A 20,090-nucleotide genomic window follows, 5' to 3' on the forward strand; every position below is an offset into this window, starting at 1 on the left:
ATGCTGAGTGTGAAAACATAAAAGTTATAGCTATGATGCCAAGAGATTTGCTCCATTTAAGCACAAATAATGGCAAATGTTAAGAAAAACGGAGCTTTACGTAATCAATGGCTTTGAGGGACCCCACGATGGGCTTTAAAAAAAATTAAAATTTTCTGATCGAGCACCATTAAATTCATGGGGAAAGCTCCAATTCGCACAGTTTTTCCAACTTTAGCTTTTTTTCTGGACGATCCAGGGCCCACCCTGGCTATGTCATAAGTCTGTATTTACTTCTTCCTCATACTACTTCAGTGGCATAGTAAGGGGAGACCAGGGGGGGGGAGTGCAACCCACCCCAGGCACTGTTTATGCAGGGGGCACCAGTGCTTCTCCTCCCACCCCCCGGATACCTCTTTAAAAGTTCACCGGCGCAAGGAACATCTTTTACCTGCTGCTCGTGCAGACCTCGGCTTCCTTCTGATGTAACAGGACCAGGATATGATGTCAGAAGGTGTCGAGGTCGGCACAAGCAGCAGGTGGAAGGTGTTCAAGCCAGTGAACATTTCAGGAGGTACGCTGGTGACACATGGCATGGTGGGGAAGTGTGTTGGCACATGGCGTAGTGATGCCGGGCACCACCACCCCTGGGATCACCCTCCCTTGCTATACCCCTGCACTACTCAGTTTATCGTCCAACTAAACACATATTAATCATCTGTCCGTGTAAAGCACTTACCTTTTAATGATATTTCAACACAATAAACAATATCACTCTGGTCAAAAAGGAAGAAACTTTACAAACCAATTAAAAAATGATTCCAGAGATGACACTGGGGCTCCCCTCCCCCATTCGCTTTATTTTGGAAAGCTAAGGTGCCAGAGAACAGCATAGGCCCAACTAGATCAGGTGAACATTGTCTCAGTCATTAGAGCAAACGCTGCCAAGCCGTTAAAAGCAGGTCAGAGCTAAATGAGGGCAGGGGGTATCCGTTGAGCCCGCTGGATCTTTTGATGGAGGAAAGTGGTTGGCTGAGTTTGGTGACAGAGGCGGGATGAGCTTGAAGTTTACGGGAAAGCTGCGGAGGAATGTCTGGTCAATTTACTGCACACCTTCCATCATCTTCAAGAACTCTGCGTGGAACAAGAGCGAGAAGGGCAAAGGCCATGAGCACCCATACACATTTTATGACAAATTTTCAATCTGTTTCAAACTTATTTTTAAAAAAATTAATAAACATTGTTAATGCACATTAGAACTTTTTCGTACATGGAAATCAACCCCCCCCCTTTTTTTTTACTAAGCCATGATAGAGGTTTCTACCACATCCCGAAGCGCTAAATGGTCCAACGTTTATAGAATTCCCTTCAGTGTCGGCGCATTTAGCACCCTGGGCCGTGGTAGAGAATGACATGGTGACAAAATTAATCATCGTTCCCGTCCCCGCGGATAACCGCAGGAAATAATCCCATGTCATTTTCTAGTGTCTATTTCAACCTTGGTCCTTCTACACCAGCATTCTTCAAAGCAGTGGTTGTGGCCATTCATACTCTGATTCTTATGTGAGCCAAGGATAATGAAGCCATTGTGACATCACTGATGTGATTGGCTCTTAGGCACTAGTGGAATGAGGCATTATGACATCACAATATCTGCTCTGGATACCAGAGACTGTCATTCTCTAGTGTCTATCTCAAACTCAGTCCTTCTACACCAGCATTCTTCAAAGCAAAGCTTGCGGGTCAGTGGTTGTGGCCATTCATACTCTGATTCTTATGGGATCCAAGGATAATGAAGCCATTGTGACATCACTGATGTGATTGGCTCTTAGGCACTGGTGGAATGAGGCATTATGACATCACAATATCTGCTCTGGATACCAGAGACTGTCATTCTCTAGTGTCTATCTCAAACTCAGTCCTTCTACACCAGCATTCTTCAAAGCAAAGCTTGCGGGTCAGTGGTTGTGGCCATTCATACTCTGATTCTTATGGGAGCCAAGGATAATGAAGCCATTGTGACATCACTGATGTGATTGGCTCTTAGGCACTGGTGGAATGAGGCATTATGACATCACAATATCTGCTCTGTATACCAGAGACTGTCATTCTGTAGTGTCTGTTTCAACCTCGGTCCTTCTACACCAGCATTCTTCAAAGCACAGCTTGCGGGTCAGTGGTTGTGGCCATTCATACTCTGATTCTTCCCTCTCTCTTTAAAGAATGACATGAAGATGGTTTCCCGTGGTTATCCGCGGGGACGGGAACGGTGATGAATTTTGTCACCGTGTCATTCTCTAATAGAAACCTCTACCACGGCTTAGTAAAAGGGGGAAAAGTGTGAGCTAAAAATGCTGGATGGATCAGAGCTCAAGAGTCTGAGAACGTGGTGCACAGGTGTAATTCTCTTGCTATAATCAGAGACGTACAGTATCTGAGCCCCGGCACTGTTAAGCTACTGTGATGCTCCCACTACCCTCAGAGATTGGTTGTGTGTGAAGCCTGAAGCATTTGCGTGAGGTTCCCACTTCGTTCGGAAGCTGGACATAAGAATCCTAGCATCAGTCTTAAGGGGTGTGAAAACTAACCCCGCTCCCCCCTTTTATGAAGCCACGTTAGGGGTTTTTTTTTAAAATTTCTGGAGCTTTTACTGCCGTGGCCGGCGATATAGAAAACCCTAACGCGGCTTGATAAAAATGATATTTTCAATGCTATTTCATGGGGGGGGGGGGGTTAGAAAAAGCCTAGAAGAGGGTCCTGCAAACCTTTTGACGCCGCAGAACACTAAACTCGGGGCCGCGGCTGGAGAGCCTCCGTAAAGGCGCTGACATCGATGCAATGATGTCACGCGCGGGGGGAGAGGGGTGCTGGAGGAAGAGAGGCGCTGGCTGACTGCCCACAGGATGTGCCGCTCACCGCGAGAGACACGTCCTGTAAGCAGTCAGCTGATGCCGGCGCCTCTCCTCTGGGCACACCCAGCATCTCGCTGCGTCACACAGTTTGCGATACGCTGGCCTAGAATGACAGGAAAAAATGATTTTTTTTGTGTGTGTGTGTCAATAGTGTGCACTCATCCAAAGGAATGCACGCTGTTTGCAAAGAGTGCACAATCTTTTCTTGTAGAGTGCACTTATGTGCATCATAGTACATACACGTACTATAAGAAAAGAGAATACATTCTTCCAAGGGTGTGGCGTAGCAAGGGTAAGAGGTGCCCAGGATGGTGGTACCTTCCCCATGCCACATTCATGCTCTCTCTTCCTACCCCGTACCTCTTTAAATCTTTGCCATTGCAAGCAACTTCTCTGGCCTGCTGCTCGGGCTGGCACTGGCTTTCCCTCTGATGTCACTTCCTGGCTCCATGACCTGGAAGTGATTTCAAAGGGAGCCAGGCTAGCGTGAGCAGCAGGCCAAAGTAATTGCTCACGCTGGCGAAGATTTTAAAGAGGTAACAGGGGCGGGAAAGGGAGGGCACAAGCGTGGCACGGGGGTGGAGACATGCCACCAAGACGATGCTCAGGGCGGTCCGCCCTCCCCCCCTCCCTTACTACGTCACTGTTCTCCATGAAAAGCGCACATTCTGTTCAGAACAATGCAAAGTGTTCACTCTGAAAGATTGCGCAGTGCAGACGATATTGCCCCCTTAATGAAAATATTTATAAATTCCCAAAGAAGACATGAAACCAAAATGAAAGAAAAGTTTGGGCTGCACACGCCTAGTGAGAACTTCCATCAAGTCCAGATATTAGGATGGTTCATCCTGAAGTTCAATGTGCAAAATAATGGATCCCGTATCAATGCTGGGGGGGGAGGGGGACTCCTATATCTGTTTTTAATATGAGCGGAGCTTCCATTGCAGGAAGCGCTTTGATCTCAGAAAAATTAATTTTAAAATGTGTCCAAGATTAGAATTTCTGCAAAGACCCTCTCTGACAGACTATGTCTCACTTGTGTTTGCAACCGAGTGTTCTCTGATATTTGAAATGTGGAGTTAACTTTTTGGTCATTATAACAAGTTTAAGATATATGGAAGAATGTATATTGTTATGATCTCTTTGATTGCCGCAGTTGTCTGGGTCTCACCGCGTCCGGGTAGGTAGAACCAACGTTTCAGCCATCGTGCTGTTGCTTTCTTCAGGGTGTGACCAACGAACTTTCCCGCCAAAATTCAAATTTGTGACCAACGGACTTTCTCGCCTCAATCACCTCAAACCCCATCCAATCGGATTGGAGAACCCACTGTATAAACAGTGGCGTAGTGAGGGCTAGGGGGCACTCAGGGTGGTGATGCCCCTCCCCCACCATCTTCTCAGCCTTCCTGCCCCCCCCCCTGCTGAATGTGTGTGCCCCTTCCCTTCCCCCATACCTCTTTAATTTTCCCAGCGCAAGCAATGTTACCAACTTGCTGCCCGCGTTGTGTTGGCTCCCCCTGCGAAGTCACTTCCTAAGCGCAGGACCCGGAAGTGACATTAGAGAGAATTGACATCGACGTGGGCAGCAAGTTCGTGATACTGTTCACGCCAGGAAAATTAAAGAGGTATGAGGGGGCGGAGGGGAGGACAGGTGCCTGGGGTGGACTGCCCCCTCCCCCGCCCCCTTACTCCGTCACTATTTATAAAGACAAGACCTCACAGCATACCCTGAAGAAAGCCACAGCTTGATGGCTGAAACGTCGGTTTTACCTACCCAGACACGGCGCGACCTGGAAACCTGCACCAATTATTTATATTGTTATTTTACACAGATTATATTATTCACAATCCTGAGACTTTTCAGATGAAGTGGCATTAAATAAATGAATTTAATGCCAGACTTCTGCATGGAACCTCACGACCCTTCCAGTTTAGCGTCACAGGCTAATTGTGAAATTGCGCATCACTGACGCCCCCCTCAGGCCACGGGTTGCCAGGATGCGGTCAATCACAGCCTCACCATCAAAGTCAATTTTGCCGTCATTGTTTTTGTCTCCGTCCCTCATGAGTTCTTCAACCTCCTCATCTGTGACGTGCTCTCCGGAGGAACGCAGGATCTCGGCCAACTCTTCGCTATCAATGTAACCGTCAGCATTCCTGAAACAGGAAGCAGCAGCATGTCAAAACACCAGGAGGAACAGGACAAGCGGCAGAGGTAAAGGAGGGAGGTGAGGACCACACCCAGGAGAGATACTGATGAGACATACACGTGAAGTCCGATACCAAATGGCCTCCAATTCTCAGCATTACTAGTACTATTTATCATTTCTATAGCGCTGAAAGGCATACACAGCACTGTACAATTAACATTCAATAGACGGTCCCTTCTCAGAAGAGCTTGCAATCTAATTTGGACAGACAGACAGGACAGGATTAGGGCATTTCTAGCAGAAGGAATGATACGGTGGGTAGAGGTAACTGACGGTGAGAGAGCGAAGAGTTGAAAGCAGTTTCCAAAAAGTGGGCTTTTCGCTTGGATTTGAAGACCGCTAGAGATGGAGCAAGACGTATTGACTCTGGCAGCCTGTTCCAGGCATACGGCGTGGCAAGAAAGAAGGGACGGAGTCTGGAGTTGGCGGTGAAGGAGAAGGGTACAGATAAGAGGGACTTACCCGACGAATGGAGTTCAGGGGGGGGAGGGGGAGCATAGGGGGAGATAAGTGAGGAGAGATATTGGGGGGCTACAGAGTGAATGCACTTGTAGGTCAGTAAGAGGAGTTTGAACTGAATTTGGAAACAGATGGGGAGTCAATGAAGTGACTTGATGAGTAGAGGGATTTCAAAGGGCATTACAGTACTCCCCTGAAATTCGCGGGGATAAATTTTCGAATACAATTCGAACTCCTCTTACTGAGCTACAAATGCACTCGCTCATCTGCCCCTCACTATCTCTCTTCGCTTATCTCCCCCTTTCTTCCTCCCCACTCACTCCCACCCCTGTAAGCTATCCTCAGATGTTAAGTCCCTCCGGCTTGAATAAATGGGAACACGTCACCCCTTTTTACCACAAACTTCATTGGTTACCATTAGAATCCAGAGTCCTATTCAAATTCGCCTGCTTCTGTTACAAAACAGTATTTGGCTTATCCCTTAATTACATCAACCCTCACTTCTATCTGAACCATAACAACAAGTACTCCCGCAGAATTCATCTGTTCGCCTTCCCCTCCCTAAAACTATGTCACTCCAAAAGATTCCTTGGCAAAACCTTCTTCGCCTTCCAGGCCGCCAAACTGAACACATGGCTAGCCCAAATGGTCCTCGAGGCCCCTACCCACCTCGGATTTAGAAAATTACTTAAAACTCATCTAATCGCCCCCTCAACGAACCGAAACCTACCCTTCCCCCTCTTCTGTACTACCCCCAACCTACATTCCCCACACTCCTCCTCCTTGACCTACTCGTTCCCTCTCTATCCAACCTCAACTACTTCGTTGCTTGCAACTTTGTTCAATTGTCATGAACCGCTTGTAACTTTGATTAACAAATGTGAACCGCCTAGAACTCCCTGGGTATGGCGATATACAAAAATAAAGTTATTATTATTATTATTATCTGTGCCCTTCTCTTCAACTGCCAACTCCAGCCTCCATCCCTTGTACCTTGTTGCACCGTATGCTTGGAAAAAGCGGCCCAAATCCCTACGGCGGGCTCCATTTCTGGCAGTGTTCAAGGCTAAGTTAAAAGCCCACCTCTTCGAGAGTGCTTTCGACTCCTAACTCTTCTCACCTTGAGTTCTGCATCCTTAACCCTATATGTCATGTCTGTCTGTCCAAGGTAGATTGTAAGCTCTTCTGAGCAGGGACTGTCTATAAATGTCAAAATGTACAGCACTATATAAATGATTAGTAGTAGTCCTATTTACATATAATTTGTTTACTGCATTGCTGAGCAAAATATGTAGGTTAGTTTGCATTCAAAGCCATGCGCTAAGCCTTCAGAGATTAGCTCTAATCAAAACTCTACATCAGTCCCTTAAACAGCATTTCTTGAATCTGACTGAGGTTCTGCCTCAGCTGGCTTTTGGTTCACGAATTCTTGGAAGCAGATGGTCTTTCGCATGGGGAGAGGGTTACACAAGGGCTTATTTGATTCTCCTCCCCTCTCTAGCCAGAGGTCAGAAGCCGGTTGGATTGATGGCATCCATCGATCTCCTAGCAGGAGGACGAGGTCAGACTGGGCGTGAAGGGGTTAAACGACGAGGACTCACTTGTCAAAGATGCGGAAGCATTCGGCCAGCTCGTCTTCTGTTTTGCCCTGCGCGTCCTCTTTCATCTGGCGCACCATCATGACCAAGAACTCTTCAAAGTCGATGGTACCGCTGCCTGGAAGAAGAAGGTGATGCACGGGTCACCCTTTTGGGGCCTAAAGGTAGCAAACCTGAGCCTGCCTCTAGGTGGGCTAGACATTCGCCTAGGGCAGCAGAGTTTGGGGGGGGGGGGGGCACATACAAGAGCCATAATTCTACCAGGCCTGCGGCTACTGCCCTCCTCCACCTCCTCCCGGCGTGAGCAGTATCGCGAATGTGCTGCCCGTGTCGGCTCTCTTTGACATCACTTCCGGGGTCCCGCGTCTAGTAAGTGATGTCAGAGGGAGAGCCGACATGACGTGGGCAGAACAAACCACATCATCGGCCGCACAGGCCCCATCGCAGCTTTCTCACTCCCGGGCGTTCCTCTGCCGCATTGCTGCTGACGTCATCAGCAACGCGGCAGAGGAACGCCTGGGCGTGAGATAACTGTGATGGGGCCTATGTTGCCGTCGATACAGTTTGTTATAAGGTACTGTATATCGGACTCACGGTCAGGGTTCGGATGGGTGAGCAGGGAGAAGGGAGTGTGCTGTGGCGGCGGGGGGAATCAGAGGGATTAAAAAATGGGGAAGAGGTAAAACGCGGACCTCATGGACCTGACGGACCTCGCGGGTCTAAAACCGCACGTCCCTAAAAATCTGAGGCCCGTGCCACTTGTAGTTAGTTTCTGGCTCTGACAGACCTCGATGACAATTTAGCGCTGACGGATCCGTCTCAGCATAGGGAGGGAAAAGTATTAGGATCCGTCAGCGCTAAAATGTCACCGAGGTCCGTCAGAGCCAGAGACTAGTGCTAGTGCTGGAGCGGCTCTAAAACGAATCCTTTAAACCGGTTTCCTGCAGCCCCAGTAAATTTAAAAATCTGAGGTCCGCGGCTCTGACAGACCTCGATGACATTTTAGCGCTGACGGATCCTAATACTTTTCCCTCCCTATGCTGAGACGGATCCGTCAGCGCTAAATTGCCATCGAGGTCTGTCAGAACCAAAAACTAACTACAAGTGGCACGGACCTCAGATTTTTAAGGATGTGCGGTTTTAGATCCGCGAGGTCCGTCAGGTCCGTGTTTTACCCCTTACCTAAAAAATGCTCCACAGGGGGATGGGAAGAAGGGAGGGATATAAGCTGCAAGGGTTCTGCTGCACTAGGGATGGGAAGGAGGGAGGGAGGGATTTAGGCTGCAAGGGTTCTGCTGCACATGGGGATGGGAGGGAGGGGGGAGGGATAGAAAGAAACTGTACAAGGGGATGGGTGAAAGGGGAGGAAAGATGTTGCACATGTGGGGGAGCGAAAGGAAATAGGAAGAATTGGGGTGGAAGAGAGGAAGGGGGAGAGATGATCATTGTACATGAAAAAAAATAAGACATCCCTGAAAATAAGACCTTTTTTGAGCCCCAAATTAATATGACAGTGTCTTATTTTCATGGAAACACAGTAGCAACCTGCAGGAGGGGAAGGAGGAAGTTTCAAGTTTAATAGGTATTTGATTAATCGCTTATCTTTTTTACTAAGCAATATACGATATAAATTGATAAAACCAAAGTTAAAAAATGCAAAAAAACAAACAATGAGAAACAGAGAAACAAGAGGGAGGAGGGGAGAACTACAAAAAAGTCAAGAAAAGGAGAGAATGGGGGGAAACAAAAGGGAAGGGGAATCTTCTGATTGGAGCCATTTTGTTGGGTCAATGCTGGCAATATAGGGGACAGAGCATAGGAGTGGGAAGGGAGAGGAGAGGAGAAGGCCTTGCAACCCCTCCACCCCCCACCCCCTCCCCCGAAGGGGGAAATGTGAGAAGGTACGCCTAGGGCATCCAATACCCTTGGGCTAGCCCTGAATTCGGCTACAAATATACCCATCCATAAGCCCTTAAGAAGAAAACTTACCGTCTTCATCTACTTCCTCAATGATGGCGTTCAACTCATCCTTGGTTGGGTTCTGGCCCAATATTTTCATGACCGTCCCCAACTCCTTTGTGCTGATGTCACCTCCACCATCGGTGTCAAACATGTCAAAGGCAGCCTTGAACTCTGCAAGAAAGATTCGTGCGTAAACTCCATCTTTGTGGAAGAAGGGAACGTATTTTTTTGCTTTAGGATAGAAATGATTTAAAACCAGCAGCGAGACTGGTAGAAATGCAGTACACAAAAGGCGCGATAAGTGATAAATTTTACAGTAGCCAACAATAAGCAAATTATTAGATGGGATCTGCCAGATGCGCAAATATGAAATCTGCACACTCTGTTCCGTGGGATGAAAGGGAAAGGGATTAGGACTTGTATATCGCCTTTTTCTAGTTTTACAACCACACTCAAAGTGGTTTATATACAGGTACTTCAAGCATTTTCCCTGTCTGTTCCGGTGGCTCACAATCTATCTAATGTACCTGGAGCAGTGGAGGATTAAGTGACTTGCTCAGGGTCACAAGGAGCAGCATGGGATTTGAACCCACAGCCTCAGGATGCTCTAACCATGATGGTTCCAAAAAAAAGGAGGACAGATAGAGACATCTGGGTTTTACTTCTACTGAAATATAATTATAATATATTGGAATACAATGTCATTATATAATATGAGGGTGGTTTGTAACGTTCAGTAAAAAAAACATATTTTTTAAAATTTGGCATAACCATATTTTTCCAACGGGATGGAAAAACTGGAAAACTCACTGGACTATGGCCCTCTTTTACTAAGGTGCGCTAACCGATTAGTGAGCGCTAAACGCTAACGTGTGCCTGTTAGTCTATGGACGTGTTAGTGTTTAGCGTGTGCTAATTCGATTATCGCACCTCAATGCTGAGAAATATAACTGTTTTTAATATATATATGTATATAAACTTGATTTTTTACTGAACCTTTCAAACCACCCTCGTAGATTCTCACCATGCTGCATCTTTGTGCGTACAATGAGGTGCCTACCATATAGACTTACACAGCCTAAATGTATGCAGAGAGGCGGAAATTTTTAAAGCAAACACTTACCAGTGGCGTAGTAAGGGACGGGGGTTGGGGTGGGTGGTCCGCCTCGGGCGCCGTCTTGGTGGGAGGTGCCAACACCCATTCTCTTCTCCGCCCCTTCCCTCGTACCTCATTAACGTTCACGGCACGAGCAGCGACCCCCCAACCTGGCGTCGTCTCTTCCTCTGACATCACGTCCTGGACCCGCACCTAAGAAGTGGCATCAGAGGAAGAGCCGACGCTGGCGCGAGCAGTTGTTGGGGTTGTTTCTCATACCGTGAACGTTAAAGAGGCACGGGGTGGGCCAGGGAAGGAGCGGAGGGGATGGGGGGGGTGGAGAAGGGGGCAGGGGGAGGGGCGCCACTGCCCCCGGGCACCTCTCACCCTCGTTACGCTACTATACCTTACCTATGTCCTTTGGAATATTGACCCAATTTACCTCTTACATAGAGGACTAGTATTTTAGCCCGTTACATTAACGGGTGCTAGAATATATGTCTGTGTGTCTTTATTTCTGTCTCTCTCTCCCTCTCGCTGTCTGTCTCTCTCCCTGGCCCCCTTTGTCTGTCTGTCTTTCTGTGTCTCTTCCTGCCCCTGTGTCTTTCTTCTTTTCTTTCTATCTATCTGTCTCTCTCCCTGCCTCCTATGCAGCAGCATTTTTTTCCCACCACTTCCCTGTGCAGCAGCCACTGCAGGATTCCCTCCCCCTCCATTTCCCTCCCCCCCACATCACTTCCCTGTGCAGCAGCAGCGTTTCCCCTACCTCCCCTTTCCCTTCCCGCGGTCTGGCCGGCTCCCTTACTGCCCCCCCTTCCCTTCCCGCGGTCCCGACTAACCTTCCGATTCCAGCAGCGTCTGCAGCACTCTACACACTGCTGCTTCGGGGCCTTCAATAGAAGGCCCCAAAGCAGCGTGTGTAGAGTGCTGCAGACGCTGCTTGAATCGGAAAGTTTCAGGACCCGCAGCCCTTGCCGGACTCGAAGCGAGCTCTGGGGTTTTTTTTTTTTTTACGCGGGCCCAGCCAGAGCAGGAGGAGAAGCCTGGGAGGCAGCAATTAAAGTCCGTTCCGGCCCCGCTGATGTCGCCCTGGCCAGTTCACATCCTTAAGTTCAGACTGCAAGAGCCGCCGCGTCTGACAGGCTCCACGCCACCACGCACATGTGCACTCCTACCTGCGGGTCCCTACAGCTCACAGAAAACAGGAGCATGCAGATAGGAGTGCACATGCGCGCTTAGGGCTTTATTATATTAGATAAAGGCCAAATTTAATCTGTTTAATTTATAAGGCGATCTGAAACGCGCTCTCTTTCCCAGAAGGCTAAGTCAATCTCTTTTCTGGCCAGAGTATGGTGTTAATCATTCCTCATAGCACCAGTAATTCAGACTCCATGCTTGACTCACTGCAAGCTGCACTACACTTTATTAAACCAATATCAGAGACAGCGAGGAAGACTGTGGTCCGCACATTTTCAGGACCAACAGAGAAAGGAACCTACAGACACAGATTACCTCTTGTCAACTTTCCCCGCTTTCAAATTTGCTCTTCGTCCAATAAATAACACACTTATCCTCAAAGAGCAACCTGATTCAGGGCTTTCTAAAACTGTCCTACACCGCCCCAGCCAGTCCGATTTCCAGGACAGTCACGGTGAATATGCACACGAAAAACGTGCATGCGCTGGGTTTTGAATGCGTGCAAATTTATCTCTGAAACCCTGGCTTTGAGGTCCCCAGGACAGGCTTGAGAAGCCCTGATCTAGAAGATAGATCATTTCGTGAAAAGTCAGAGAGAACGAGATGCAGCAGGTTCATTAATGACCTGTGATGTTTAATTCACAGTCTGATTTTTTTTTTATTTTTAAAAAACCTTTTCTAAGTCTAGAAATGAAAAGGCACATCACTTATTTCTAAATAATAGAATTATATTTGAAAGAATATTCATTAGGCAGTTTTGCGGTGAGAATAGAGGACTCCCACTCTAATTCCAGTTCTTACTGTTTCTGAGAATTTTGGAAAGAGAAATTAGAACTCACCAGCGATCATCTCCTCGCTGAGGAAGGACCTAGCGTCCTGTTGCTGGTCTGTAGGCTGCAAATGAAAAGAAATGAACTCATTAATTAAAGCAAAAAAACAGGATGCCCACTGGAAACTTTTAGACAGGAGCCCACTGTGTCCAAAGCTGAAAAAAAACATAATTACCTCTTCTCTACCCTTTTCTCTCTCATTTCTCACAGAGTCAAAAAAGGAGAAAACTTTGTTGAAAGTTTTGTTCCAGGTGGGGGCAGAGGACACAAAGAAATGGGGGAACAATAGCATTTGAGCCTTACTACTGGAGAAATGCATCACCGTAAAGCCACCAGGGACCCCCCCCCTGCCAAAGAGTATCCCGAGAACCCCAAGATCGATGATCCCCAAGACAGGAAGCAAGAACACCCCTGTGATTCAAACGCTCCTGAGGCTAGAATGCTCTGCAGGTGATGTCTGCAGAAAAATCCATAGCCCCAAACCAATAAAGAATTAGAAGATTATCTTAAAATACACTGAGCGTCCATTTTGTTTATTTGCCCTTGTTTTAAGATAGTTATTAAGAGCAAAACTCAGCCACAGAAAGGACTCCATGACTCATAAGGACTGTTACAGGGACTCTAATCAAAAGAAAGCCACAGAAAAACTGAGACCAACTAGTGTTTTGTAAGCATCCCTGATGGCAGTTGCATGGATATTTCCAACCAGCCCATGTCTCCAGTACATCCACTAACCTGACTCATGATGCTGGGTTTTCTGAGGCTGCCTACACCTCAGAGTGTCTTACGCTGTCTACACCAAAGCTCTGGGCAGCTCGTTGCTCTGCCTTGAAGATATCTGTCGGTATTCTTAGCAGACCCTCCAGGTCTCCTTATAGGGAGAGGTGCAGGGCATAGGATTGAGTTACTCCTTGATTCCACATACCCTGGTAGGGTCACTAGTGGACTGTTGGTAGTGGGGAAGGGGGTTGTCTCATGATCCACAGCTAAATATATTCAACTGCGGACGCTGCAGCCTTGATGACAGCCCGGCGCTCGGGTTACACTATCCAGGCCTTTCTCCCGCTTCCCAAAGCTCGGGCAGGTAGGGCAGGTCTCCATAAACACCGAGGCCATGGTCAGAGCAACCTGTTGAGGTGACAAGCGTGACCGATAAGTCTACTCATATTTAGGAAGGTTACAGTGTTGGGAACCAGCCTTTTCTCTATTTATATTTATGATCTCATGGTACATGGTATAGATAAACCTGACTAAACTTAGATGCCAATGTAATTTCGAAAGTTCTCTGTCTGTATACAGTCGTTGTCTGTATACAGTCTCTTCCCTTGTAAACCGCTTACAAGGTATGGCGGTATATAAAAATAAAGTTATTATTATTATTATTACATTTTTTAAAATGATTTTCCAGTTGTAACTGGAGTATATAAATTATATTCTGTATGGCTCTGTAAACCACAAATGGTCATTGCCTAAGCATTAACATAAAAACAAAGCATGATGGTAGCTAAAGCCCATCTAGTCTGTCCAATTTCTCCCTTTTTTTCCAGTGCTATAGGCCCCACCAGATAAGTCGATTTACTGGTATTTTTATCATTAATTCAAGACACTTACCCTCCCCCCTCCCGCCCACACACTTTTACAAAACCATAGCACAGTTTTTAGCACTGGCCACAGGCGGTAACGGTTCCGACGCTCATAGATTTCCTATGTTATCGCCATGGCTGATGCTAAAAACCGCGCTATGATTTTGTAAAAATGGGGGGGGGGGGGGGAGTTAGACTGCTTCTGGTGAATTAAGGGCAATTTCCTGCTACTAAACCCTTCTAATCTGACAATAGGAGCTGCGCCTTAACTTGCAGCAGACTGAAACTCAAGGAAGTCAGGGTTCAAATCCCGCAGCTGCTCCTTGCGATCTTGGGCAAGTCACTTAACCCTCCCTTACTCCAGGTATGAAATCAGATTGTGAGGAACAAGGAAATACCCACCAAACCTGAATATGACTCATCTTGAGCTACTGCCATGTTTCCCCGAAAATAAGATCGTGCCTTATATTAATTTGGGGTCCAAAAAACGCACTAGGGCTTATTTTCGGAGATGGCTTATCAGCCAATTAACACCTATTATTTGCATATGCACTACTCTACAATGCTGCACTCCCAAAAATATGCCATGCAGAGCCCCAAAGGTAACAGGGGCGTGGAAAGGGCTTTCGCTAGATTTAAGGCGCAGTGTTACAGAATTCCTGGGTTGTGGGTCCAACTTGCATTCCAGGATTTACTCCAAGTTCCCGTTGGAGTAAGTCCTTGCTGGGTGCAAGAATTGGTGCTTGCACTTGGCGAAGAGTACCGTTCACAGAATACGGGCCTCGTGAGGCACCTATATTTGAACACTAGTCACTGAATCCGGCCCTATATGAAATTTCATGGGAGACTCCTCCTTTTAAACACTGTGAACAAAACAGATGATTACATAGAATCAGTGGCATAGTAAGAGGGACGGGGGAGGCGGACTGCCCCGGGCACCGTCTGGGGGGGGGACACCGGCACCTCTTTGCCCCTCATCAGTCACTTGTTTTTGGATCGGCCAGCCCAGTCATTGTGCCTTCTTTAGTTTAGCGAATTGCATCCTTCCTGCTTTGCATGCTGTTTCCCCTCATTTGCGTGCGCGGATCGGAGGATGATCGGCACAGAGGTCAGTGTACTGGGTCGAAGGAAAATCGGGTCGGTTCACGATCGCAAACACGATCGGTGGGCTTAGAGAATCTAGCATTTAGTCAAGCAACAGTTAATCACAGACACTTCAACCCTTGTCACTATTCATCTCGCATCATTAAGACAGTTTCCTGGTATTCAGACAGTTAATCCCGCGTTTTAATCATAGACACTTCAACCCTTATCACTTAATCAGGAAAGTCTTTGTTTATTTAAGGAAAGTGTTAGAGTGTGTCAGAAGTCTCCCGGAAGAGGTGGTGGAAACAGAGACTGAATTCAAGAGGGTCTGGGATAGGCACGTGGGATCTCTCGGAGAGAGAAGGAGATAATGGTTACTGCGGATGGGCAGCTCTATGACCTCACAATGCGGGTGCACAGAGCCTTAGCCTGTAGGAAGAGGAGATGCAAATGTTAAGAGCCTTAGCCAATAGGGAGAGGCAAAATATGATAAGAGACGTTCAAATACCTACGTGGTGTGAATGCACACGAGTCGAGTCTCTTTCATTTCAAAGGAAACTGTGCAATGAGAGGGCAGAGGATGAAGTTAAGAGGCGATAGGCTCAGGAGTAATCTGAGGAAATACTTTTTTACGGAAAGGGTGGTAGACGCGTGCAACAATCTCCCGGAAGAGGTGGCGGAAACAGAGACTGTGTCTGAATTCAAAAGGGCCTGGGATAGGCACGTGCGACCTCTTAGAGAGAGAAAGAGATACTGGTTACTGCGGATGGGCAGACTAGATGGGCCATTTGGCCTTTAGCTGCCGTCATGTTTCTATGACTAGGCCGTCAGTCAACATGGCCCCAATGTTGGCGGGGAACAGGTATATGGTAAGTTCTCCTACCTTGGGGCTCCTGTTATGAAACCATGGTAGAGCTTTTTACTGTGGGCCTTCGACGTTCGTTCATTTACCTAATGACAACGTTAGCATATGAACTGCAAATTGAAAAAACCCTTAGATCATGAGTTTGTAACACTTTGTGGTATTAACATGTAACAACGACTTCTCTGTCTCTTCTCTATTCCCTTTCGAAGAAAGTGAAAAGTTGTAAAACTTTAAAATTTCAATTAAAATTTTAAAAAGTGCTGCGCTAAATCTAGGTATGGAGGAGCTTTTTCAATAGGACATCCAAGTCCCACTTTGGACATTTCCCTCAAGATGTTCAAAGTTGAGGGCGAAGAAATGGCTGTTTTCGAACAGTTGTTTCCCAAGAGACTTCCCAAATGTTGTGTGTTGTTTTGTTTTTTAAAATCACCTGGCCGCCGGGACGTCTAACTTTATTTGCCACTTTCTGCCACAAAAACCTCCAAGTTAAAAATGTCCAAATGGACACCATTTAAATGTGGGAGGGGCCAATATTACCAACAAAGCAGTGGGGCACTTTAGAGGGAATTGCTGTGAACTTCACATAAAAGGTGCCAGATGTACATCTCACCAAAGCTCCCTTATAATTTATGCTGAGCCCCTCAAAACCGCACCTGGAGTACTGTGTCCAGTACTGGTCGCCGTACCTTAAGAAGAACATGGCGGTACTTGAGAGAGTCCATAGAAGAGCAACTAAGCTAATAAAGGGCATGGAGGACCTCTCATATACTGACAGACTGAAGAAGCTGGGGCTTTTCTCCCTGGAAAAGCGGAGACTTAGAGGAGACATGATAGAAACCTTCAAGATCATGAAGGGCATAGAAAGAGTAGACAGGGACAGATTTTTCAAATTAAGGGGAACCACACGTACAAGGGGGCACTCAGAGAAATTGAAAGGGGAAAGGTTTAGAACAAACGCCAGGAAGTTCTTTTTCACCCAGAGGGTGGTGGATACATGGAACGCGCTACCGGAAGATGTGATAAGCAGGAGCACACTACAGGGCTTCAAAGAAGGTTTGGATAGGTACCTGGAGGACAAAGGGATTGAGGGGTACAGATAGGAGTGGAGGTAGGTTTAGGGTTAGGATTAGAGGTAAGTTAAAAAATTAGTCTGGGACCACTGTTCAGGCAATAGGTCTGAAGGGCCGCCACGGGAGCGGACCACTGGGCAAGATGGACCTCTGGTCTGCCTCAGCGGAGGCAACTTCTTATGTTCTTATGTTCTTACCTATCGCTCCAATAACCCTTAATGTGGCAAGTGGCACCTATATGGTAGTTTAATAGGGTCTTGGTGGGTTCATACTTTCCACCATAAATGTAGTGGTTAGAGTGGCTTGTGGGCCTGGCTCCTCCTCTCTATGGCTCACTAGCCTCCTCTCTATGGCTCAATAGGCTACTTAAGACACCTGTTTATGATGGCCTCCTAGCCACACAAGCAGCAAAACTCGACAACCAAATCTCCAATCTACTACTTATGACCCCAGACTACAAAACATTCAGAAAAGAAGTAAAGACGCTACTTTTCAAGAAATTCCTGCAAACGACTTAATACCACTAGCTCCTTCCCACCTCCCCATCCCACTTCCCAATACCTTCCCGATTCCCCAAAGCAACCTCATCTCCTCTTTATCTCCTCTAGAAATTACCAGATATCTTCTTCTTGTAAAACGTTTTTTGTAATTCTTTTGTAATCCGCTTTGAACCGCAAGGCAATGGTGGAATAGAAATCTGTAATGTAATGTAATGTTTGATGATCTACTAGGCTTTCCCATGCCAGATACCTGCTGTTCTAGAGATAGGTGTGTACTGTTTTATTTAGAAATTGGTGGGGGTGGGAAGGGGTCAGTGACCACTGGGGGATTGGGGGGGGGTCATGACTTAATCCCTCCTGTGGTCATCTAGTCCAGTGGTTCCCAACCCTGTCCTGGAGGACCACCAGGCCAATCGGGTTTTCGGGATAGCCCTAATGAAAATGCATGGAGCGGATTTGCATGCCTGTAAATTCCATTATATGCAAATCTCTCTCATGCATATTCATTAGGGCTAGCCTGAAAACCCGATTGGCCTGGTGGTCCTCCAGGACAGGGTTGGGAACCACTGATCTAGTCAGTTTGGGTCCCTTATTGGCACTTAGATGCTTATAAAACAGGTGTAGACCAAAATGTCTAAGTTCTGTTCAGGACATCTTGCAAAATGTTTGATTATCTCTGCAAGATGTCCAAGTCTAAGCCCGCCCAGAACACACCTCTTACATGCCCCTTTAGGACGAATGCCCTGAAAACAGGCACTTGGACATTTTGGTGAGAAAAGCATCTAAGTGCCGACTTAGGCGGGCTTTTGGACATTTTGGTGTTTTGATTATGCCCCTAGTAGTGTGTGGGGAAAGTCCAGTGTTAAAATGCTTGAAAACTCAGATTGTACAACACTTTAGTCATCACTCTCTGGACCAGATTAGGAGATTCCTAAATCCTCATTCTGTCTCACTTTCTTTTTTTTCCCCAATTTTGGGTGGAATGGGCTCAAGTAGCTTTTTTGCTTGAAATACTAAAATAGAAAGCAAAAAACGTAAACTGGGCCTGAGAAGAAAAATGTACAGTACGAGTGACTGGCAGATACAGTGGCTACAAATCAACAAGTGATAACCCATCTGCTCCAGGAGAAATCAGATACAGCAATTGAGATATGGCCAGACGTGCTCTCGGATTTCGAAGGGATGCACGTCTGTGTTTCCTGGAGGTTTATCAAGATAGCCTTAAACGTCTCCTTGAGTGCCAACATTCCTCAGCGTCTCACTATCCCCCCCCCCAAAAAAAAAAACCACACAAAGAGTCACTGCTTGTAAACAACCTAGAACTACCCCGCTTTCTGTTGGAGTTAACAAAAACATTTAAGTCCTGTTCTTTTTGCACTAACAGCTCGACAGGAACCAGTGCTGGGATTTGGCATCCCGAGCCTTCATTTGCAACTATCAGGGGATGTTCTTAATAATTCCTAACATTCTCTTTGCTTTTTGGGCCAGATCCTTTTTTTGGGTGGTGACTCCTTATGCAGAATCTTACATTGTGTAGGTAGACCTTGGGTTTCTCTTCCCTGTGTACCACACTTTGCATTTGTCCATTTTACTGGGCAGACTTGTACGGTCTGTGTCTGTGTATGGCCGTTTGGAGGAGGATGGGCAGGGGAGGGCTTCAATGGCTGGGAGGGTGTAGATGGGCTGGAGTAAGTCTTAACAGAGATTTCGGCAGTTGGAACCCAAGCACAGTACCGGGAAAAGCTTTGGATTCTCGCCCAGAAATAGCTAAGAAGAAAAAAAAAAATAAAATTTAAATTGAATCAGGTTGGGCAGACTGGATGGACCATTCGGGTCTTTATCTGCCGTCATCTACTATGTTACTATGTTACTATGTCCAATACATTGCATCTGCCAAATGGTAATAGTACTGGAGTCTCTCTTATTTATAAGTTTAATATCAGCAGCCTGTACAGAGCAGGAATTCAGGCTGCCCAGATCATACACCTGGTTATTTCACTCTCCTTCCCACGCCATTCCCTCTGTGACTATCAACTGTTTCGGCACTCATAAAGCAGCAGCTGCTCCTTGGCTATGAATAGACCTGGGGGTTTTATGAGTTGGTATTTTTTTTTTCTAACAGTATGAATACCAGCATGACCCACCCGACCACCCCTAAGTCCCCAGCGCATCAAAAGAATTACTCCTAATTAGTGCTGGCGTGGTTTCTAAGCAATTGGAGTGCAGCTGTTCCTTCAAGTATGTCCTAGTGCAAAGAGCCACTTCCACAAACAATTTAAATATGTACAGACGACATCAGAAGAACCTACTAACAAGTTCCAGGATCATTTTGAATTCTACCTTGAGCTCTACGGAGAGGAATACATTGGTAAATAAATGATCAAAGGAAAAAGTCATTGGCCAAGAAGAGTATCCTAGGATTCATGGGGGCAAAGTTTGTCCTCATCCCCAGTCTCTTTCCCTGTCCCCACCCCATCTTCGTGAGCTCTGTCCCTTTGGCCACTGTTGGAAACAGGATGGGCTTGATGGACCTTCGGCCTGTCCCAGTATGACAATTCTTATGTGAACCAAGTATAGGACAATCAAGCCATTGTGACATCACTGATGATGTTGGCACTTAGGCATTGGTGGAATGAGGCATTATGACATCACAATATCAGCTCTGGAATGTTGCTGTTCTTTGGGTTCCTGCCAGGTACTTGTGACCTGGTTGGCCACTGTTGGAAACAGGATCCTAGGCTTG

General features: G+C 46.7%; 1 protein-coding gene across 1 annotated transcript; it reads right to left on the reverse strand.

Moving 5' to 3' along the window:
* Nucleotides 1-787: 787 nt before the first annotated feature.
* TNNC2 (troponin C2, fast skeletal type) lies at nucleotides 788-13,219 on the reverse strand. The gene is made up of 6 exons (XM_033962510.1): nucleotides 12,979-13,219; nucleotides 12,253-12,307; nucleotides 9,148-9,291; nucleotides 7,162-7,276; nucleotides 4,912-5,048; nucleotides 788-1,113 (listed from the first exon to the last, which is right to left on the reverse strand). The coding sequence occupies exons 1-6, from the start codon at nucleotides 12,985-12,987 to the stop codon at nucleotides 1,082-1,084; spliced, it is 492 nt and encodes a 163-aa protein (XP_033818401.1). The 5' UTR covers nucleotides 12,988-13,219; the 3' UTR covers nucleotides 788-1,081.
* Nucleotides 13,220-20,090: the final 6,871 nt, after the last annotated feature.

The sequence above is a fragment of the Geotrypetes seraphini genome, chromosome 11, assembly GCF_902459505.1.
Source record: "Geotrypetes seraphini chromosome 11, aGeoSer1.1, whole genome shotgun sequence".
NCBI lineage: Eukaryota > Metazoa > Chordata > Amphibia > Gymnophiona > Dermophiidae > Geotrypetes > Geotrypetes seraphini.

What these genes read in the sequence shown, in the direction of transcription:
- TNNC2 (XM_033962510.1), bottom strand. An exon ending in CAGCGAGGAGATGATCGCTG is followed by an intron (nt 9,292 to 12,252) that starts GTGAGTTCTAAT and finishes TCTTTCTTGCAG; the next exon opens with AGTTCAAGGCTGCCTTTGAC. An exon ending in TGAGGAAGTAGATGAAGACG is followed by an intron (nt 7,277 to 9,147) that starts GTAAGTTTTCTT and finishes TTCTTCTTCCAG; the next exon opens with GCAGCGGTACCATCGACTTT.